This window comes from Perca fluviatilis, chromosome 2, assembly GCF_010015445.1.
Source record: "Perca fluviatilis chromosome 2, GENO_Pfluv_1.0, whole genome shotgun sequence".
Lineage (NCBI taxonomy): Eukaryota > Metazoa > Chordata > Actinopteri > Perciformes > Percidae > Perca > Perca fluviatilis.
Genome location: NC_053113.1, coordinates 30,058,788 through 30,079,801, shown reverse-complemented (window position 1 = coordinate 30,079,801; position 21,014 = coordinate 30,058,788). Strand labels below are relative to the sequence as shown.

Below are 21,014 nucleotides of genomic sequence, written 5' to 3'. Positions count from 1 at the left end.
TTTCACCATGACACATGTTGACCAATGAGAACTCAATATTTCAGGGAATGATGTCATTACTTGGCCATCAGCTTCAAGCAGAGTGATTTACAGACCGTGAACTAATGGAAATAACTGATTGATGCCAGGGGAAGATTGATTAACTCCCTGCTTCTCTCATTCCATCCTGAAAGGGAAAAGTTACGAGGATATATTTAAAGCCTAATTATGTGTACGAGTCTCAGGGAGTGAAGGGAAAATAACATTTCCTCCTGTGTGAGGTAGTATCCCACTTCACAGGCACAGAAAGGCTTTACTTGGGTTCTGGTCTTGTCAGTGTTTACCCTCCTAAATAAAAAATTAAAAAACACGATGGGATAGATTTAGCTCAGTAAACTGGGAAATGAATACATGTTGTTATTGTTTTAAAGTATCATCAGTGACGGGAAGAAGGAGATGACTTACATCAACCAGCTCACAGTGTTGAAGTAGCTGGAGAGTCTCACAGCGTTTGGTGAAACCATTAGGCCGTCAAAGGTAAACAGTGTGAATCCATTGGATTTTCCAGTCTTTTTCATCATGGTATTTACTTTGGTAGTGCTTTGCCTTTGGGAATGAAAACCAAAGAGTTGAGTGTCGGATTTTATTGATAAAAATGCCATGTAAAAGTTGATCAATCGGGCAGTGGTGGAAAGTACTTTACTGAAGTATTTCCATTTCATCCTACTTTATACTTCTACTCCACTACATTTCAGAGGGAAGCATTGCAGTTTTACTTCACTACATTTATTTTAACAGTTATAGCTACTAGTTACTTTTCAGATTAAGATTTTACATTTAAAAATAAAAAACAAGCTTATAAAATATGATGCATTGTTAACAATTAAACCACTGGTTCCCAATCTTTTTGACCTGTGAGCCTCGTTGACCCTTGTTGGGGCCCCGTGTCATGTTTCAGATTTTTTTTTTTTATGTTTTTGGTGCTTTTTTAGATACTTTTCTTTTTTTTTTTATCTATGGTCAATAAACCTAATTTATATGACATATTACCTAATTTTTGAGTTAAAAATGTAAACATTTTTTTTCAAATGCTATGAAATTGAATAAAATACCCAAAATTAAATGAAAGGAATCATTAAATTTGATTTGCAAATAATATTGAACAACGTATATCCATGCATCCATGTTGTTTTGGGCAATAGGTTCAAAGTAACCCCTTTATATTTCTGATATAAAAAAAAAAAAACTTTGAAAATGGGTCAAATTTGACCAGAGGACAACACAAGGGTTAACTTCTCAGATGGTTTCATTTGAATAACAAGTTGTGCTCAATGAGGTAAAATTATCTGTTCTGCCTTATTAATCATCTCACGACCCCTTTGATTTATTTTGTGATCCTTCGGGGGTCGACCCCTAGGTTGGGAACCACTGGATTAAATTACCTGGCTAACTGTATAAAACAGTTAAACTAGTTCCAGCTCAACCAGCTACAACACTAAAATGCCACTTATACGGTACATTGATGCATCAGTATTAACAATTTAATAATATCATGAATAATATTAAATCACTCAAATGGGCCATTTTCTGCAAAGCGAATACTTTAAATACTTTAAGTCCATTTTGTTGATAATGCATCTGTACTTAAAATTAGAAGTTTGAATGCAGGAATTTACATGTAATTGTGAGTGTTTTTACACAATTTTAACCTGAGTACTTCTTCCACCACTGCAATCAGGTAAATTACTACAAACAGAAGTGTGCACAGGCAGGCATGTTATAAGAAAGTGACAAATATCATGTTTGGAGATTAAAGTTAAAAGTATAGAACTGACTTATAACAATTAGTAAAACGGATGGCCTCACAGTATCCAGTATGAATGGGTATTTATGGCCAAAAGTATATCAGTCGTGTGTGTTTTAAAAACTACGATATTTATTCATTTCTCATGTTTGCTGTGCAGAGATCTTGACGGGAAACAAAAGTGCAATAAAAAGCGTGAAAGCTGTTTGAATTTGTGGCCTGGAGTTGGCTGGAAGCCATTGTCACAACATCTGTTACAAGAATTAAGTGTCACAGCCATTTAAAGGCTCCAGCTGAAGACCAGACACTGAATAAACAGTGTGTGTACCTCACACTTCACCAGTACGGTATGTGCCATTCAAGTAACATTGTCTGGTGTTTTATACTCGTTACACAAATACAGATGTACCATGTCACAGCCTATTGCCTTGTCTTTATCCAGAACTTCTCAATTAGAAAACTGAAATAGGCACTCAAAAAACAGCCTTAAGTGGGATATGACTGGTTTGTTCATAAGGGTCATGCAAACACAGCAGAGTTTTTCCAGTCTGAGTACACCAGGAAGCCGGTGAAGGTGCTGTCTGTCTTGGTGCTGGAGTAAAACCCATTGTACTCTGACAGAGCCATCTGGACCCACACCTGGTCACCAGGGATGAGGTGGAGCAGGGAGCCGCCTGAAAGAGACGCTGGTTTGGGCCAGTTGCCGTAGAACTGAAAATAAGATGCCACTGTGTGTGCATTTTTCATCAGGTCAAACTGGAGGCTGGCGCGGTAGACTGTGGCATGAACGGCAAAGTAGTAAACTCCTGGCACTTTGCAGGTGAAGCGTCCCGTCTCTGCGTTGTAGTCGCCCTGTTCATTAAGCACGACCTTGTCGAAGCGGACTACATTGCCCACAGTGATGGGTGAAGTGAGGCCCTCGGACAGTTTGACACTGAAGGCTGATTTGGGGGCCACTGCGCACTCTCCTGACTGCCCCCTCTCCCCTTTTTCTCCTGGGTCCCCTCTGTCCCCGGTCAAGCCACGCACTCCTGTCTCACCTGGAGGAGCATAGACATGAGCATCCGACATCAGACATTTATACTAACACATGAATAATAATAGTAAAATACAGCACCTGGGTATCCCATGTCCCCCTTCTGTCCCTTCTCCCCTGGAGCAGCATCTCTCCCGTCCCTCCCGTCTCTCCCTGGCTGACCAGGACTGCCATGCCCTCCAGGAGAGCCCGGGATACCAGGGTGACCAGTACACAGACTGGGAGGGATCTTGTTGTCTTCTAACTGGTTGGAAAGATGGACTTGGACGAGAAGGAGGGACTGCAACAAGGGCAACAGCCGGAGTGAGGTCATTGCAGTGTCACGGCTGGGAGACAAAAGAGAAATAAAGGACACATTACGGTTTACAAAACAAGTCTGTGGAGGAGTTACACCACAGTTTAAACTGAGCTATATACAGTGGGATAATAGCCCCTATAAACATCACTTCAAATCAAACTTTATCTGATTACAGAAGCAGTGAGCGCACATATAAATGTTGAAATTGCAGCATATGTAAACACACTGAAATTAGTGTTTTACAACATAATTTAAGGACATACAGTATAATATTCAGTTAACCCTTTCTTGTCAAACACTTACAAAACACATAATTACAAAAGCTTCAGTTTAGTTGCAGTTAAAGGGAATTCATCACATGAATTTAAGGATTATTTGTTCTTTCAGGCAGATCTGTTACCTCAAAAAATATGAATTATTATAAAACTACTTTTGTTTTTTTAACAGATTCCTCACTTGGTTTGAGGGCAAAGTAAAACTGAAATAACCATATTACATTACTGAGTTGGCATTACTCGTTAGACGTCAGTACTGCCAAAACTGAAAGAAAAGGGGATAGAAGAAAAGACCAGAAATGAAAGATTCTATGACAATAAACGGCAAACAGAAAGACGTTTTGCTTTTTACACGCAACCATCATCCATGATGATGTACTCAAAACGTTAGACATTAGATTTGTAGAAATGCAGGGAGCGCAGAAATCCATGTTAATAAACATGGATTTCTAAAACTTTTTATTTGAGGGACATGCAGACTTGGCCATTACAAAATCTGTGGGTTTTTTGCAATTCAGGAGGATGAAAATAATACAAATTCCTGAGCTAATGATTAATCACGTCTTCAAAACAAAACATGACTCTCGGTTTCTAAACAGATGTTTCTAATAAAGGTTTGATGAGATGTTGAATACCAGACAGCCTTCTCAGAAACTACTCACCGTCCACACCTAAAAGATCAAATGTTCATCCTCACATCCTGTCTCTTTCTCTCTGCTTCTGTTTCCTGTTTCGCTGACCCTGCTTGGACAGTATGAGAGCTGCCTAACCTCTATAGAATCATGACGTATGTATTACAGCACCCTTGCTCAGTGTTTTCCCAAAGGATTTTTGGTCAGCTGGTCTCCACTGTCTGGTCTGCCTGGCAGCAGGACAGGCGTCACATGACTATAAACTGAACTGATGAGCGGAGCAGGAGGACTCACAGCTGTCTAACACTACCAGCTTTCTTCTGTTTGTGGTTAAAACTTGCCGTTTGTGGCGTGTGACAATAATGAGAACAGTTAGTTGTTTTTTTTTGTCATCTATCGGGGGGTCTCATAATTGGATTTGAGAGCTTACATCCACAACAGCTGCAAAATAAGAGAAAGAGCCAGAGGGAGGGAGGAGGGGGTCTTAAACCAGAAAGAAACTGAGAAAAAAAAAAGGAGGAGGGAGAGAGAGAAAAATGCATGTCAGCGTTCCTGGCAAAAGAGGAGAGCAGACAAGAGGACAAACACTGGTGAGTCTGAACAGCTGTCTGCCACCACACCTCAGATGATTAGAAACATGAATTTTTTCAATAACCTCGCAAAAGACAAACCCACGGTTTACAGACCACTAATATGTGGACGGAATTTACTGTACAACTACACACACACACACACACACACACACACACACACACACACACACACACACACACACACACACACACACACACACACACACACACACACACACTTTGGACTTAGTTTATACTGTCAGAGCAGTTTATGTATTTGTTTTGAAATTAACTTTTACAGGCAGTTCACCGGTCTGATTTCTCTGTGAAACAAATGTTTTGGCATATTGAGAACAGCTGATGTGCACTGATACATCAGTTATATTATGTTTAAGGCAAAGCTGCACGTTTATTTGCTGAATATTGATGATTTTAGCTGGAGGTGGAAAGTACATGTACTCAAATACTGTACTTAAGTACAATGTTGAGTACTTGTATTGTATTTTTTGCTACTTTATAGATTTACACCACTACATTTAAGAGAGAATCATTGTATACTTTTTACTCCACCACAATTATTGGACTTCTTTACTTACTTCACAGATTAAGATTATAAAAAAGGATTTATAAATATGGATTGTTTAGAAACAAATATCCAACAATATATAATAGTTAAAGTTGGCTCGGACTTAACCAGCTACAGCATTCAAATACTGCTTAAACCTGAATGCATCAGTAACAGTAATATATTATTCGATATGTAACCATCAATCACGGATAGGGCTTTTTGATACTTTAAGTACATTTTGCTGATAATACTTCAGTAGTTTCAGTTTAGTAAGATTTTGAATGCAGGACTTTTAATGTAGTATTGCTACTTTTACTTTAATAAAAGGATCTGAAGTATACTATATAAACAAGCAGACATATTATCTACACAATGATGCACTTAATTTAGTTTGTACTTGTTGCTTTGAAGGAACGAAAATATGCCAGCACTTCTGTCCTCAACACTAAAGCCATCAGACATTTCTCAGCTCTGCTCCTTGACCAGTGTAAGTCAAACACTTACGAGTAGAAACTTACCAGTTAATGTAGAGTGAAGTCTTTGGGAGCTGCTGCTGATGTTTGAGTGTGCCGAAGAGAACCCAGTAAAGCCGTTCCTCCCAACCAGAGTCTGGCTGGGGAAAAAGTGAAAGGAAATGGTAATGAAATCCAATTAGAAAGTAGGGTGGGTGGGAAAGGAGGAACTGAGGGACGAGGAGAGCGAACAGGGAGGATACAATGGAAAATATTGGCTGTTGATCCAGCACAAATAAAAGAGAAAGAACCATCTCTGAAACAAAATTGTGACAAAACCATCATGAAAGGAGAGGTTTGGGGGCAATGTTTGGGAGATTGCCTAACAGTGTTTGGGAAACTCTCTAAGACATACCACAGAGAGTTCAGAGAGGACTGTGGTCTGAAAAAAGCACATCACCACAACAAACTGCAGCTGAGAATGAGCTTGCTTTATTACACAAAAACACCACTGCCTAAAAACAGAAAAGAAAAGGTGAAGAGAGATACATACAGACATAAAGGCAACAGACACAATCACATTTTCTTCACTCTACTCTGGGATTTTATTTATCTGCCTTCAAAGATGAGGCCATTTGCTCCATCCAGATCAGGTCTTCCACTCAGACGAGACTGACAGTAATCCTCTTCTCCCTGTAATCCCTCAGTGACAGTCTTAAATGGATAAAGGAAAAAGCTCTTAATATCTTTTTTGGCAAGGAAGCCATACTTGAGCTGGTTAAATTCAGCAGCTCCCTTGGATTCAAGCCAATGAAAACATGTTTTAACGGTTATCGTACAGCAGTGACCCCAAACGGACCAGAACTGTGCCAAAACTTAAGATGGTGGATGAGTGTCTATTCTCTGTGGGAGAACAGAAAACAGAACATAAGCAGGATGAAGCCTTGCTGCAGCCAGCAGGACTGCGTTTGTTGTAGGGGGCAGCAATAATTATGTTAAACCATGAGCCAGTTTGAGCATTGGAGGACCAACGATTTACATGTTTGTTTCTTTTAATTTAGAATAAAATTGACTCTTAAAACTTTTGTTTTAAGGTTGTATCCAACAATCTTATTTTTTTTTTTAAGACTATGTCTGTCTGTCCACCACATTGGTCCAGACTAAAATATCTCCACCATTTGACAGATTGACATGAAATTTTGTACAGATATGTCACAAAGTAGACATTTTAGGTCCTTTAAATCCCCAGGCTTGATACACACAGAAACATTGATTTTAGTTTTAAAATTGTCTTCGTATGGGTTAATTTTACTAGCAGCAGCAAAATTACATTTGATTTCAGACAGTTAAAACAGATTTAAAACAGTGAGAGTTTTGTTTAGAGGGACTGTAACGCGGGGAAGGGGGACAGTGGCACGGCACCCGCAGACTGAGCGTCTCCGCAGTTCCTGCGAGCCGCTAGCCCCTCACCACCTCAGGTCTCTTCCACTTCTGAATCCCCGTGTTCTCAGCCACAGAACACAAAAGTAGCTCCCATCTCACCTGATTAGGAGATGCGCTTCAGGTGTGGTTGAGAGTGTCCTCGTGCCAATCCCACGCCTCTCCCTTGATTAGGAGATGCGCCTCAGGTGCGTTTGGAGGTGTCCTCAGTGTCTGTGCCATGCAAGCATAGAAAACAGGCATTTGTGGTTCCCAGAGGATGAATCCTACTGACTTCGGTGATCCCTGCCTTTTCCTCTAAGTGCCACGATGGACCTTTTTCACAGCAGACATTTTTTGACTTGTCATAGTAGGAAAAACACAGCTGAAATTGATAACCTTAACGATGGCTCAATTCCATCAAGTGTCCCAGTAAGCTATTTCAGTGAGTCAGCATGCACAATACCAGGGCCTCTCCTAAGTGGAATGCAGTCATCATTAATGGCTTTGAATAGGCTACACCTGTGCTTTTCCTAGGCTACTATGACATGTCAACATGTCTGCCGTGAAAAAGGTCTATGCGTTGACATTTGTGGTCTCTACAACTTTTGTTGGATGGATTTGGTACAGACATTGTTGTTCCTTTCGGAATTAATTATAACTCTTTTGGTGGTCCCCTAACTTTGTAATTTAGCACCATCATCAGGTTAAATGTTGTATAGTTAAAGTTCAATACTTTGATTTATGATAACATATTCTACCTGCAATATTAGCCTCAATTGCTACTTTGTGTTTAGCGTTAATTAGCAAATGTTAGCATGCCAACACACTTAATTAAAATGGTGAATATAGTAAACATTATACCTGGTAAACATTACCATGTTAGCATGATGACTTATCATTTAGCTCAAAGCACCGCTGTGCTGTGTGTCCACTTGATTGCATGAAGACTTTCTCTGTCATTTCTTTCTCTTTTACCCTAATCGATATGTTTACTTTGGACCATTGCCTTTTTATTTTTTATTTACTTCTGAGTCTTCCATACAGAGCAGCTGTATTGACACATATGTTCTTTGTTTAACTACATAATTGTTATCCACACATTATAAACAGTGGCTTCAGCTATTGTTAAATAAAGGTGCTATGGACCTTTTTCACAGCAGACATTTTGACTTGTCATAGTAGGAAAAGCACAGCTGAAATTGATAACCTTAACGATGGCTCAATTCCATCAAGTGTCCCAGTAAGCTATTTCAGTGAGTCAGCATGCACAATACCAGGGCCTGTCCTAAGTGGAATGCAACCATCTCTAATGGTTTTGAATACACCTACTAGCCATAGACAGTATGCTACTAGCCTATAATATGTCAACATGTCTGCCGTGAAAGGTCTATCGTTGATGTCTTAAAAAAATGCCATCAGCTATAACTTTAGTTAGACTGCCACCTACGGTATTTTTGATTGTGAGACACAAATCTGTTATATGGTCAAGGAGGCTAAAGCAATTAAATTAAAACTGTGTTTTAAATTCAAGGAATACTGGTTTTACAATTATAATTATAATTTGAATAAAGTGGATTATAGTATTTATGTCTGTCTAATTATTGTGGTAGGTTTGTTGGACTTCAACACCATGTGCTGTTCAGACAGCTTGGTGCAGAATGAGGAACAGTAGTTTGCATGTCTACTCAAGTGTGGGCAGTATGAGATGTTAGACATAAGCTTTGTATTTACATTGCTATCTGCAGTAGATGTGTGACCAATTATGTCAAAACTGTAAACTATAAAAGTGAAAACTTCAGCTTTAGTCAGGGGGGCTATATTTTAGCTGGAGGGCCGGATTTGGCTCTCAGGCCAACCACTGGGATTCTACACCGTAAATCATACTAATATTATTTCAGTCTCTATGTGTTATTGACACATTGAGGCAATTAAAATTACATAATTGATTGTGAAAATGTGCATACACCCTGCAGTTTATACTACTATATTATACATAAGTATTTTGCTGTGACATGTATATATTTCCCACTGAGAACAAAGAGTGAAACTGCTCTGACTAAACACATGGGTCTGCTTAGTGTTTTCACGTTAAAACACTGGTTTTATGGGAATGTGATGACGGGGACTGGGAGAAAGAAGGGAGGAGGAAGGGGTGTCAGCAGCTCTTTGGAACAAGAAGGGCTTCCTTTGACTTTTGAGTCACCAGGCAATATTTTAGCTGGAGGGCCGGATTTGGCGCTCAGGCCAACCACTGGGATAACAGTTTAAATTCTACACCGTAAATCATACTAATTTTATTTCAGTCTCTATGTGTTATTGACACATTGAGGCAATTCAAATGACATAATTGATTGTGAAAATGTGCATACACCCTGCAGTTTATACTACTATATTATAGATAAGTATTTTGCTGTGACACGTATTTCCCACTGAGAACAAAGAGTGAAACTGCTCTGACTAAACACATGGGTCAGCAGCTCTTTGAAACATGAAGGGCTTCCTTTGAATTTGGAGTCACCAGGCTGTTGTGAGGAAGGTTTCAGCAGGCTCCTGTGGAGGCAGTAAGTTACGACGTGTTTTTAATTAGCAGCACCAGAATCAGCACATTCTGGGACTGCTATACTAATTTCCTGTATGAATCCATAAACTGCTGCTTGGAGCATTTACTGTTAATTTAGACCAATTGGCAAAAAAACAACAATTTGACTTAATTTCTAGTGGGTGGTGGTGGTGAAGTAGCAAAACTGGGATTGGGTTAGCTGAATAACAAGGCAGTTTTAGTTTGGGCTTAAACTCAGAAACAGCCCTACTTTTCACAGTAAATACAAAAACATGCAGGGACTGTCTTGAAATCACAAAGCTGTAAAAAGATATTGTGAGTCTTAAAAAAAAAAAAACACTATAGTGGGATGATGCACTTATTTCCCACAACAACCTGTTCTTGGATTAAAAAAAAAACTGTTATGAACCTTAAAACAACTCATTATTGTGCCCACAGATAACTGGCTGTGCTGACTAAATGAGTTTAACATATAATATAAAATGCCACAAAAGGTACAAATCACAAATACATTAAATGTGACTAGAAGCAAGTCTGTACTTATTAAGTTGATCTGATGTCATAACATTGTTTATAAAAACAGACCGTAGACAATTGAATATATTAAAACATAGGAGCTTGTTTTGCAAACTGGTCAGAATGTTATTTGTGCTTAAAAATGTCCATTAAGTAGCTGCTCTTGAGCTTTCGATCATAGAACACGATCTTCATCAGCCAATGCAGTTTCCCTTGTTAAAGCACTTTGACAACTTCTCATCCATGTTGGCTTAAAAGCATCTGCTGATGAAGAGCATGTAATATGATCAAAACCTCCAGAAGAAGAGCAACGACATACCATAGGCGACATATTTCTCGTAGTGAGATTGTTTTCTAAACCACTGGTAAGTTCCTTAAAGGGCCAATAAGAGTTTATACATTCAGTAAACGAGGCAAGAGACAAAAAAGAGTAAAGGAGACATGTTTATTATTTAAACTATCACTTAAATAAAAAAGTGCATAGAAAATAAACATGATTAGAAACTTTTCTTTTTACACTTATGTACAACTTTGTTTCCTAATTATACATTCAACCAAGTAGTTTGTGGTTTATTTTCACTGTGGTGGTTTTCCTTCATTTTACTTGATGTGTATTGAAAGAACACTGTTAAATATGACTGTGGAACTTATGAATACCGTTATTACAGAGAGCAGGAGGAATATTGATAAGACAAAGGTATATTCAAGGCATAAGAAACAAGCCTGTTCATGATCCATGATCGCTCTTTTTTTGCACGTCCTACCATCCGCTCCCTCTGTGACACCACATCCCATCCTAGGCTGATAACTTCAATACACAAGAAACAATTAGAAAATTACAAATACATGTTACGTACTCGTCCGACCTCTCCCAAACCTTAACTTGAGAAGAACAATTCAGGGTGGATGTTGCCCAAAATAAATAAATTAAATGTTTTCAACATCAGCATTATCGCAGCATTATGACTTTCGATTAAAAAAAACAAAACAGTACATGATAAGTACAACCAAAGCTTCGGAGGAGAGAAAGGTGGTCATGGAGACATGAGAGATTTTCCAAACTGGAAAAACGCCATTTTGGTGGGCTCTTTAAAACTCCTGGTCAGTCTCCACAAACCAAACTCTTAATTTATACCACATCAAGTAAGCAGTCTAAAAACGTCCCTGTTAAAACATACAAAGAAAAAAAAACAGAAAAACATTCACTACAACAACCGGGGAGTGGGGGGGGGGACAAAATGGCTGACCCCAAAAAGTTTACAACCACATTAATACAGTTACATTTCTCATCACATAAAAAAAACGTTCCTTTCCAGAAAGAAAATTAAAAGAAAAACTGCAGTGTTCCCTGCTGACAAAGGAACACTCACAGGCACAGCAAAATTGGAACTGGATATCAATATACAAAAGAATGATGCACGTTAGTTTCATCTGATAGTACTGTAACACAAAACCATTATAGAGTACATTGAAACATTGCTATTAACCATTATAAATCTGCTGTTTTGCTACTGTAACTAAGTTTGTCTGTCCATTCCATATATTGTATAGATACTAAAGCACAAGAAATTACTATGCATGTTTCCGTATAATATTGTTATGTATTTATACTATAATTACAGATAATGACGGAGAAGGGCCACTGCTGTGGCGTGGTAAAATGAAGTCCAAAAGAAACAACGGAGACCATATCCTTATTGTATATACGCCGTTAAACAGTGAAATAAATGACTTATTGTTCACTGTAAAATCAAAATTGGATCTCGAGAAGTGAGAGCCGGAGACCGAGCCCTTTGGCATCAGTAAACGCGTTACCACCGATGCTAGCGTAAAGTGTTGAGCTAACCCAGTAAGACCCTGTGGCCCTACAGACAGAAATGCCACTGCTGTTCACACTTCAGCATTATTCCCAGTGCTGAAATTAAACTGCTGCTGCTGCCCGATTTGAGGTCATGTCAACATATCGTCCATATCTACCAGGGTTGTTGTCGACACAGCAACTGAAAACAAATGGAGCTGACAAAGTATCAACATCATCACAAGTCTGGTGACGTGGAGGAGGAATATACATTCATTTTTGACCTTAGCAGCTGAAGCCAGCGAGCCCAATGTAGGTGCAGCTGTACAATCCCAAGGCTGGCCTGTCAGGCGGGGGTTGGGGGGTGGGACACAAGACCTGATCTTGGGCCCTAAATGGAAAAGCACAGCCCAGGTTTGTACACACTGCACCTTCAGGAAGGAAAGGGCTGCTGGTGTGGTCCCTGCCTTCACTTTGTTGCAGAAAAAGAGTCAAGTGCACTTTGCTAGAGTCTCAAACACCACTTTACAGGAGTCATTAAGACCGATCCAAGATGATCAAACTCAGTTATTATATCAGGGCCTGATGCACAAACTCAAAGTATTCTCGGTGACTATCTGTGCTTGTGGTTTCAGCATCGGAGTTGCATTGTCTGTCTGGAGAAAGACTTTTCCTATGTTTATTCAGTGCCTGTGTCACAGCTAAAGTGCAAACCACGTGTGGGTCATATTTCTGTTTCAGTTCACAACAAGGAGCAATGTGGGAGTAACCGCTAACTGCTTAGGCGATAACGAAGTCAGCATGAATGGTGGACAACAATAAATTAATTAAAAAGCGACAAAAACAAAGTCGCATAGTGGAACTAGTCAATCTAAACAGTCTAACCAAATATTCGGTTGAGGACATGAAGGCTTGTAAGAGAGAATAGGCATGCTCATTTACAACTAAGGCGAACCACAAGGAGACTAAATGAGAGAATAAAAAGTGATATCTAGATGCTGGTGAGCACTTATGAGTGGTCACCAGGATGAAGTGGTTTCTTTAATAAACAAATGGAGTATGATAAATGCTGTTGGTAGCATTAAAATAAAGGCACCTCTTTATCTTAAGTCTGCAGAGGGACAAAACAGTTCGATGGGACTCTTGTTGGATTTTACACGGGCCAATTGGCTGTAAGCCTGTCGACCCATTATTGACTAGTGACAAGAAAAAAATGACTCATTTTGTCAAGACTGCCTCGTAGCAGCCTGTAAGTGGACTTGATTCTCGGTGTGATGTGGTGTGGAGACAATAAGGCTGGAGAGAGGAGATATCTGCTATGGATCAACAAACCTAACTCCCTCAAGTGCATAATAATAGTTCAAATGACTGCCATACTGCCAGCTAGAACTGGAACAATGAAAAAAAAAACGTCAGCTCTGACCAAACGGCCCGGGATAGATAAAAGAGCTACTGGTGGACTGAACTCAACGGGACCAAGCCACAGACCAGTGTCAGTCTTTGGAATAAAAAAAAACAACATTCAGGCTACAAATAAAAAAAAAACAACCCATTACAACAAAAAACAACTTTGAGAAGGCAGCGGAATACAAAACATAGAGACCAAGCATTAGTGTTTGTAAACCTCTATTTCCTACAAAAATGGCAATAAAATAAATACGATTTTTAAAAAATATAAATACCATCATTAAGTGCTATTCACTAGTGAGTGCTTTTTAAGTCTTTTTGTAGAAAAATATACATTATTTACATTTGTTTTGAAAAGCAAGCATGATATTTCCCTGTCCATAATAAAAAAGACAATATAACAGACAAGACTTTAAAAGACTTACAAATAAAAAGAAACATTTTCCATAGTAATAGTTATCACAACAGGCCAAGAAGAAAACAAGCTGAGTGAAAATTCAATTCAACGGTGTGATTTTTGGTTCTCTCTGCTGCTGTAATTTGGAACGTGATTCAAAAGTCTGAGCTTATATAATTACCAAAAACAAGTTTGATCACAACAACAGCATGCACATGTCTGTATGTTTCTGTAAGATCCACAGATGTTTCTGGATCACAGCTCTAAAAATCAATTATAAATACAGTATGTCTACTAAAGCACATCAGTAGGGTTCTCCAGTCCCTTGGCTGTCAGTCCACCAGAATCTCTAGCTGCCTCGCTTTGTCAGGCCAGAGGCTTAATCCCACCAATGACATGTCTACATAGCTACCAAGCTGTCAGACTACAAAGTCAATTTAAGTACAACGGATTGGTATCAAACTCACATATCACCCTTTACACGAACCGCCAAAAATAACCTTTTGCTTTTTGAACAAATCTATATTTCTACCCCCCCACCCCCTGTCTCTTTTTCGCTCTTCCTTTGTGTGGCCACTGCTCCCCCTAGTGTTTCCACCTGCACAGCTCTTATCAGGCTGCTTATACACAAGCAGCTCCTATTTACAGTGTTTCATTTACACAGCTACAAGCTTTTAAAAAAAAGACCGGTTAGGGGAAGGTTCCAGTAAATCACAACGGCTCTGAAGGCATCAGGGCACATTCAGACGGGGAAATGTGCATCAATAACAGCTGACACTGAGCTTTATATTTAAAAAAATGAAAAATGAAAAAAAGAAATGAAAGAAATTCTAAAAATTTTCTAATTGTTCTTACTCGTAAAATTACTGTTCCAACTCCTTTAAACAAATTGCACTTTGGTGTAAAATGGAACCAAGTTCTTTAAAATTTTGTTTTTTTTTCTATGTTCAAATCTCAGCATAAGTGGGCCATAACATATTTCTAGAAAATTAAGGAGGATGGGCCAATGCAAAAAATGCCGAAGGGGTAACTTTATCGTCCAAATGTAAATGAAAGTTAATATTGCAATGCTGTAAAGGCTCAAACCTTTTCATACCTCACCGCTGAAGGTGACACTTTCCGTGTCAAATGTAAATGAGGCAAAAGGAGGCACAATATGTTGGAATTTCTACAAGTGGCCCCTCCTCCAAAATGACCCTTCCTGTATGTACAGCATGACCCACGACTGCTGCCTCTGCTGTGTTCTGCCAACACCAGCAGCAGAAACACTGACAGGGCTCGTGCCCTGTTCGCAGCTGTCATACGTGGACCGGACTCAGGAAATCGGCACAAAGCCAGTGCCAGTGTCAACCCCCCAGTAGGGGGGACCTCAGAACATCGTGGCACTGCTGCTCAACATACTTGCAGTCCTCTTGAAATAGTTTAGATCAGTTGAGGAACTTGCGACACTTCTTTGCGCCGCAGTTGCAGGGCAGCTTGTTGCTGGCGTCCTCAATAGGGAACTTGTAGTCGTAGGTGAGCTCCTCTCCACAGTAGATGCGCCGCGAGGCGAAAATGACGATGTGCTTCTGGCTGTCCACAGTGATGACCCGAGAGTAGCAGTTGGGCTCACAGGAGTGGTTAATGAAGCGGGCGGCGTTGCCATGCACTGTGGCGTCTACCACCTCGTAGTCATCGATACGAAACATGTAACAGCCAATCCCCTTTGAGGAAAGAAAAGGTTTTATGTATGTTATGCTCCTGATACTTGTTGAGTCGAGTTAATCAAACTAATACATTTTAATCTCAAAGTTCATTCCCAAGACCTCACCTTTCCGTCGTAATATTTCTCCCGTTTGTCAGTGAGCACAGACCGAATGACATTTCCAGAGTATTCAATGACCATCTCCCCTGCATCAATGGTTTTCTTGCAGAACAGACCTCTGCCATGAATGGGAGACCTGCAGAGGGATACAGTATTTAGAAGGGAATCACAGTAATGGCTTAAGCCTGCGTATCTAGATGTTGATTTTAACCCCTTTTTGTTTAGGCCATCTGCCTTTTTATACCTTCAATTTTATCAAGACTTCCCTTTAAGTTGCTGAGCTAAAAGTGTACAAGTAATCTTGACAAACAATTAATTGTCGTGATGAATAGGAATGAAAGTGATCTAACTTTATCATGGACTAACACAACAGTTAACGTTATAAATGACCAAGGTAACTGTGAGTGGCGTCAGTGAGCAGAGAAATCCAACGGCAAATATAACAAAGCATATCATCTACGTCTTGTGCAACTTTTGATCAACCTAAATGCTTTAATGACAGTTAAAGCACCACTGATCTAACCTGTAGACTCCAACAGTTTCCTTAGAAGTGGCCTTGAGCTGTTTGAATCTCACAGCCAGTGGTAGCTCCATGGAGGCACGCCTGCAACAACAGCATGAAAAAGAAATGTTGTCTTCTGAGACCATTATGACACAATTATATTTTAGATAAGATGAGATGATCCTACATTGATCCCTAGGGGGGAATTCAGGTGTTGTAGCAGCACATAGACGCATCGTATTTACCCAGAAAAAATAACAGGGATTTTGTGTGTTGAAACTGACCTGGCAGTCCTGAGCTGCCCTTCGTCATCATCGTCTTCTTGCGGCTTGTACTCAGGAGGCTGGCGGTGTTTTGAGGCCAAGAAATTGAACATGTCAAATACAGACCTCCTGGAAGGCAAACAGATGGAATAGACAGCAGTCAGAAACACAAACACACAAGATGAAAGCTGGATCAAAACCAATTTTCTAATAAATAAGGAGTTTTAAAGTTAGAAAGAAGGTTCTTGGTTGACCTATTGTCTAATGAGTCATTATCCAAACACACAGTTGTCTTTGGGTGGTGCTCATATTTCATGCATTGTTTATTACCAATGTGTACAATACACAGTAATATACAGTTTGCCGCAATAGGCTCTGGCATAACAGCCTGCTCTCCCTTTATCCAGGCCCTGTGATCAATCAATCAACTGTTATTTAAAGTGTAAAATCACCATTCAACATGGTCTCAGTGCACTTTACAATCAAAGAAACACAGAAATAACAGACAGCAACAAAACAATTGAACGCCATTAAAGCAGTAATTATAAACAATACAAAACCAGCAACATAAGAGAATAAGTGAAAAAAGCTTGTTTGTGCAGGATGCAGAAAGGATGGTGTGTTATGGTTGGCTATAGTATAATGAGTAGAGGTGGGTTTTCAATCTAGATTTAAAAATGTCAACTGAGTGAGCTTCTTTAACATGTAGTGGGAGGCCATTCCAAAGATGAGGGGCACGGTAGGAGAATATATATGTGTGTGTGTGTGTGTGTGTGTGTGTGTGTGTGTGTGTGTGTGTGTGTGTGTGTGTGATCGTAACCTGTGGGATATCTCTGCACGAGCCGACCCGTGGGGGTTGATGGGAGGTTCATCGGTTTCCTCTGGTTTATGGAAGCGGAAACGGTAGCTCCGACAATGTCTGGAGCCGTAAAGCTGCTCGAGCAGGAAGACCACTGCCTCGTGGACGACTCCCAGCATCCTCAATCCATTCACACCTGGGGTGAACACGTGTCCACAATTGACTTTCTATATACAACCACATATTTGTTTTGTGATGTAGTCAGAGTGATGCCTCACCTTCAAAGGAGAGCTCTTTGAGTCGTGCATTGGAGCGTGCCTCTTGCACCTTATCAGTCAGGGATTTCCAAGCCTCTGTGAAGGGACAGGCAGTTAGGACACAACAGCTCAGTGTTTCAATGTTTCAAACACAACAACAGCACTTATTCTAATCTTTTTTTTTTTAATCAACATTATATGAGTACACGTATAGTATATATGTGAAACCACCTTCGATACTCTCACAGCGGATGTGGAAGCCGTCCTCGCTGCAGATTTCAAAGATGATGCCCTTCTTGGGTTTGCTATCCAGGCCGGTATCCCTGCTGTTGCCGTCTTGGTCGGGTGGTGAAGCCACAGGAAGAGACCTTGCTCCCCCAGCTGCAGATGATTTGTCTATCCCCACTACTTTCCCCGGTAACACAGGACCATCAGATGTCTTCTTTTTACCAAGCACACTGAAAAAGATTTGAGCCAAGCATTAGAACGCTTTTAAAAAAATATATATATTCAGTATGAAAATGGGAACCTAGCATGGATGAGTCCATACCTCTTGTTGGTTGCCTTGTCTGCGGGCTTGCCCGTATCCATGGGTTCAGGGGGGCTCAGCTCTTTGGAACTGCTCGCAAAGAAGAGAAGTTCAAGATTAGAATATATTTTATGCAAAGTACTTTAGTGAACAATTGGGAGTTAAAGATTCAGTCAAGGTAAGATATTTCACTTCTCTGTACCGGAACCTAACTTAAACTAGTACACATCATTTTGTACAAATAATCTGTTTTCTTAAGAATTGAGCATACACCCACAACTCCGTTTTTGCATTCACAAGTAATCTCATCACAATGACCATGGAATTGTGATGTGTACACATCTGAGATTAAGAATAGACTAGGGGACCACAGCATGAAGATTGTATCTCTTCTTTGAATGTTATGAAGAAATTAAAGAAAAAGGTAATTGCTATTTTTTCCCCATTTATGTGTGTCATTAGGAATAAACTGAAAACACGATACAGCAGCCAAAATAATAACTCTCACCTTTGGTTTGAGTGATGTCGTCCTGCAGGGTTGCTTAGATGCTCCTCTGCCTGAGAGGCCTTGAGCTTTTTCACGCTGGTTATATCTGAACTCTGCCTGCTTCTCTTTGTTTTCTGTTTGCCTTTTTCTGCTCCTATAGTGGTGGAGTTAGGCGGCCTTTGTTCTGATGATCTGGAGATGGGAGTTGTTCTCCTGCTCTGGGAGTGTGCGGAGGTTTGTGTTTGGCTGAACACTCCAACAACACGTCCCTTGGCAGGGCTTAGAGAGGTGGCCAAAGTAACAGTGGTGTTTGGACTGGAGTCCACGGTCTGGGCTCTGTTTATAGGCTGAGACTGGTGCTGTAAGTGGACATTACTAACTTCAGTCTCTCCTTGCTGGTTGACAGCCATGCTGAAAGTCTGTTGGGAGGGCAGGACGCAGATGCTGCTGGCTATAGATGTCTGCACAGAGGAGCTGAGCTGTGACATCAGAGGAGCCCCTGCTGACTGAAGGACCATTGGCTGATCTGACAGGCCCAGGCCATGTGGACTTGCTTTGAACAGGAGGTTGCTAATTGGCCCTGTGATCTCAGCAGAGCTGAGGACAGGGGTGGAGAGGGAGACTGATCCTGGTGCAAGAAGGCCAGCAGCACCACTAGGGGGCACAGACACAACATTCAGCACTGACTGACTGGGGTTGAGACCAGAGACTGTGCAAGGTATTAGGTGAGTGGAGGAATCATGGCCCAGGATACCAGGCTGGGCAGTACCGGGAATCCTCTGCTGAAGGAGGGTAGAGGGATCCAAGTACATAACCCCACCTGATTTTGGTCTCTTGATAATATTTGGGACCTTGCGCTGAGAAGTAGTGATGGTGCTTAACTGACCAGGGATGCCAGCAGTAATCTGAGGGGAAGACAGGTTGATGAGGGTCATGTTGGGAGGGCCCATCTCAGACGGGGCCAGAGTAGGCTGGCTACGGGAGCGGGCAAGCTTTTTGCTTTTTCTTGGCTGAAGACGAGAGATAGGCCTCTTCTTGCCGTGAGCAGAGGCGAGTACAGTCGGGGAAGAAGTGAGGGAGGAGGGACTGGACACTATGGCAACACCGTGACCCAGCTCGTGCGGCCGACCAGCCTCTGAGACCAGAATCTGGGGCTGGTCGTGGGGCAACCCAATGAGAAGCCCTGAAGTGGTGCTGGGGATTCCCGTCTGGAAGCCCGTCTGTGTGGCTCCAGTAAAGGTGTGAATCTGGGAGGGGTGAGGCATGGTGCCCAGGACTTTGCCACCAGCAGGAAATATTGGCTGGGCTGTGGATAAAGCAGTATTCAACCCTGTGGTAAGTGTCATGGAGCTCAGCACTGCTGAAGAGCTAGTGTCAATTACTCCTGTGGCACTAATTTTTTGGGCGACACCATTAGGGACGGTCTGAAGAACGTAGAGAGGCTGGAACTGCTGATTGACCAGGATGAGCTTGTCAGGGCCTGGTTTGATGACTGCTGGGCTGGAAACCTGAGCCTGGGATGGTCCTGGGCCAGGAACGGGACTGGGGCTGCCTGCAGCTGCAGCTGATGCTGGGAGGTACTTCTGACCCTGAAGAGGCAGGGAGGATGAACTTGGCAAACCAGGGGTACCAGAGCTCCTGGGAACATCCTGGTTACCTGGAGGTTCAACTACCTGGCCAATGGCAGGGCTGGAAATAAACTGCTCAGGAGTCATGTGACCCTCTGTGACCTGTGTGTCTCTGTTGGTAGAATCATGCTGATTCTCCGATGGTGACACACCCGGCCCTGCTCTTTTCTTGTCCCCACTCTTTTCTCCGCGGATTGAATCGGGGTCAGAGGTCAAGCCCAGCATGGTGCGCTCTGAGGTATCGGAGATAAGACTCCCAGCAGCGTGGTTCTGACTGGTGTTGACAGAAGGGCTGCGTGTAGTCAGGACAGAGAGGTCAGAAGGCAGCTCCAAAGGAAGATATGGCTCCTCTACAGATATGGAGCTATTCACACTACTTTCCACCACACCTCCACTCTCAGCACTCGGCAGCTGCTGGGAAAAGTCATCAAATAGAATATCTTTGGGGCGGTTGACATCCACTCCAACGTAGCCCTCGTCCAGGAGCAGCTCTGAGGAGGATGGCTCAGACTGCTGACCCAGAGCCTGCATTGACATGGAAGGTGTGTTGAGGACAAACTCCATGATATCTGATGGCAAAATGTTACCACAGTCATCACTGTTGTTGTTGTCAGAGTCTGATTTAAGCAGGTCGGTGCTGAGGGACAGTTGGGCCTCGAGAGGATCCTGACCCTGACTCTGTGGCTGGGACTTGACCCCGCCTCCTAGAGGAAGACAGTTTTCTTTCTGGTTCTTTCTGCCTTCTCGCGTGTTGCCGCTGACGGCTCCCCCGCTGTTGTCGGCCTCCTTGGTAGAGTCATGGGAATCAGGTTTCTCAGTGTGCCGTTCTCTGCCCCTTCTCTTAGGAGTGCTCTTATGTGGTGTGGAAGAAGAGGTCGCTGTAGTGGTGGTGGTGCTGGTGGTGCTGGTGGTGCAGATGCTGGTATCACTCTCTGAGCCATCATCAATGCCATCGAGCTGGCCAATATGCTGCTTGCCTAGGGTCCTGTGAAACACAGCAAAGACAATATGTCAGATTATTAGAGAAAA

General features: G+C 41.5%; 2 protein-coding genes across 10 annotated transcripts in view; both read right to left on the bottom strand.

Moving 5' to 3' along the window:
* Positions 1–608: 608 nt before the first annotated feature.
* c1qtnf5 (C1q and TNF related 5) lies at positions 609–7,484 on the bottom strand. 2 transcript variants are annotated; one of them, XM_039790182.1, is made up of 4 exons: positions 7,159–7,484; positions 5,683–5,777; positions 2,901–3,145; positions 609–2,823 (listed from the first exon to the last, which is right to left on the bottom strand). In XM_039790182.1, the coding sequence occupies exons 3-4, from the start codon at positions 3,130–3,132 to the stop codon at positions 2,303–2,305; spliced, it is 753 nt and encodes a 250-aa protein (XP_039646116.1). In that variant the 5' UTR covers positions 3,133–3,145; positions 5,683–5,777; positions 7,159–7,484; the 3' UTR covers positions 609–2,302. The 2 variants fall into 2 exon arrangements, with proteins under 2 accessions (XP_039646116.1, XP_039646125.1); XM_039790191.1 differs by having other exon boundaries at positions 5,683–5,773.
* A 3,056-nt stretch (positions 7,485–10,540) lies between these two features.
* Positions 10,541–21,014, bottom strand: part of kmt2a (lysine (K)-specific methyltransferase 2A) — a 50,613-nt gene continuing 40,139 nt past the window's right edge. For all 8 annotated transcript variants that reach the window (XM_039823960.1, XM_039823967.1, XM_039823984.1 and 5 more), the window contains 9 exons: positions 18,379–20,970; positions 17,892–17,960; positions 17,573–17,799; positions 17,363–17,437; positions 17,106–17,280; positions 16,307–16,414; positions 16,044–16,124; positions 15,527–15,656; positions 10,541–15,419 (listed from right to left, as the gene is read on the bottom strand). In XM_039823960.1, the coding sequence (XP_039679894.1) occupies positions 15,144–15,419; positions 15,527–15,656; positions 16,044–16,124; positions 16,307–16,414; positions 17,106–17,280; positions 17,363–17,437; positions 17,573–17,799; positions 17,892–17,960; positions 18,379–20,970 (3,733 nt within the window). In that variant the 3' untranslated portion in view covers positions 10,541–15,143. The remainder of the gene's footprint in view (positions 15,420–15,526; positions 15,657–16,043; positions 16,125–16,306; positions 16,415–17,105; positions 17,281–17,362; positions 17,438–17,572; positions 17,800–17,891; positions 17,961–18,378; positions 20,971–21,014) is intronic.

Bases quoted from the DNA above. Each gene is read 5' to 3' on its own strand.
- c1qtnf5 (XM_039790182.1), bottom strand. From the start codon at position 3,132: ATGACCTCACTCCGGCTGTTGCCCTTGTTGCAGTCCCTCCTTCTCGTC. The intron at 2,824-2,900 runs GTGCTGTATTTT...ATGCTCCTCCAG, and splicing joins GGGGGACATGGGATACCCAG to GTGAGACAGGAGTGCGTGGC.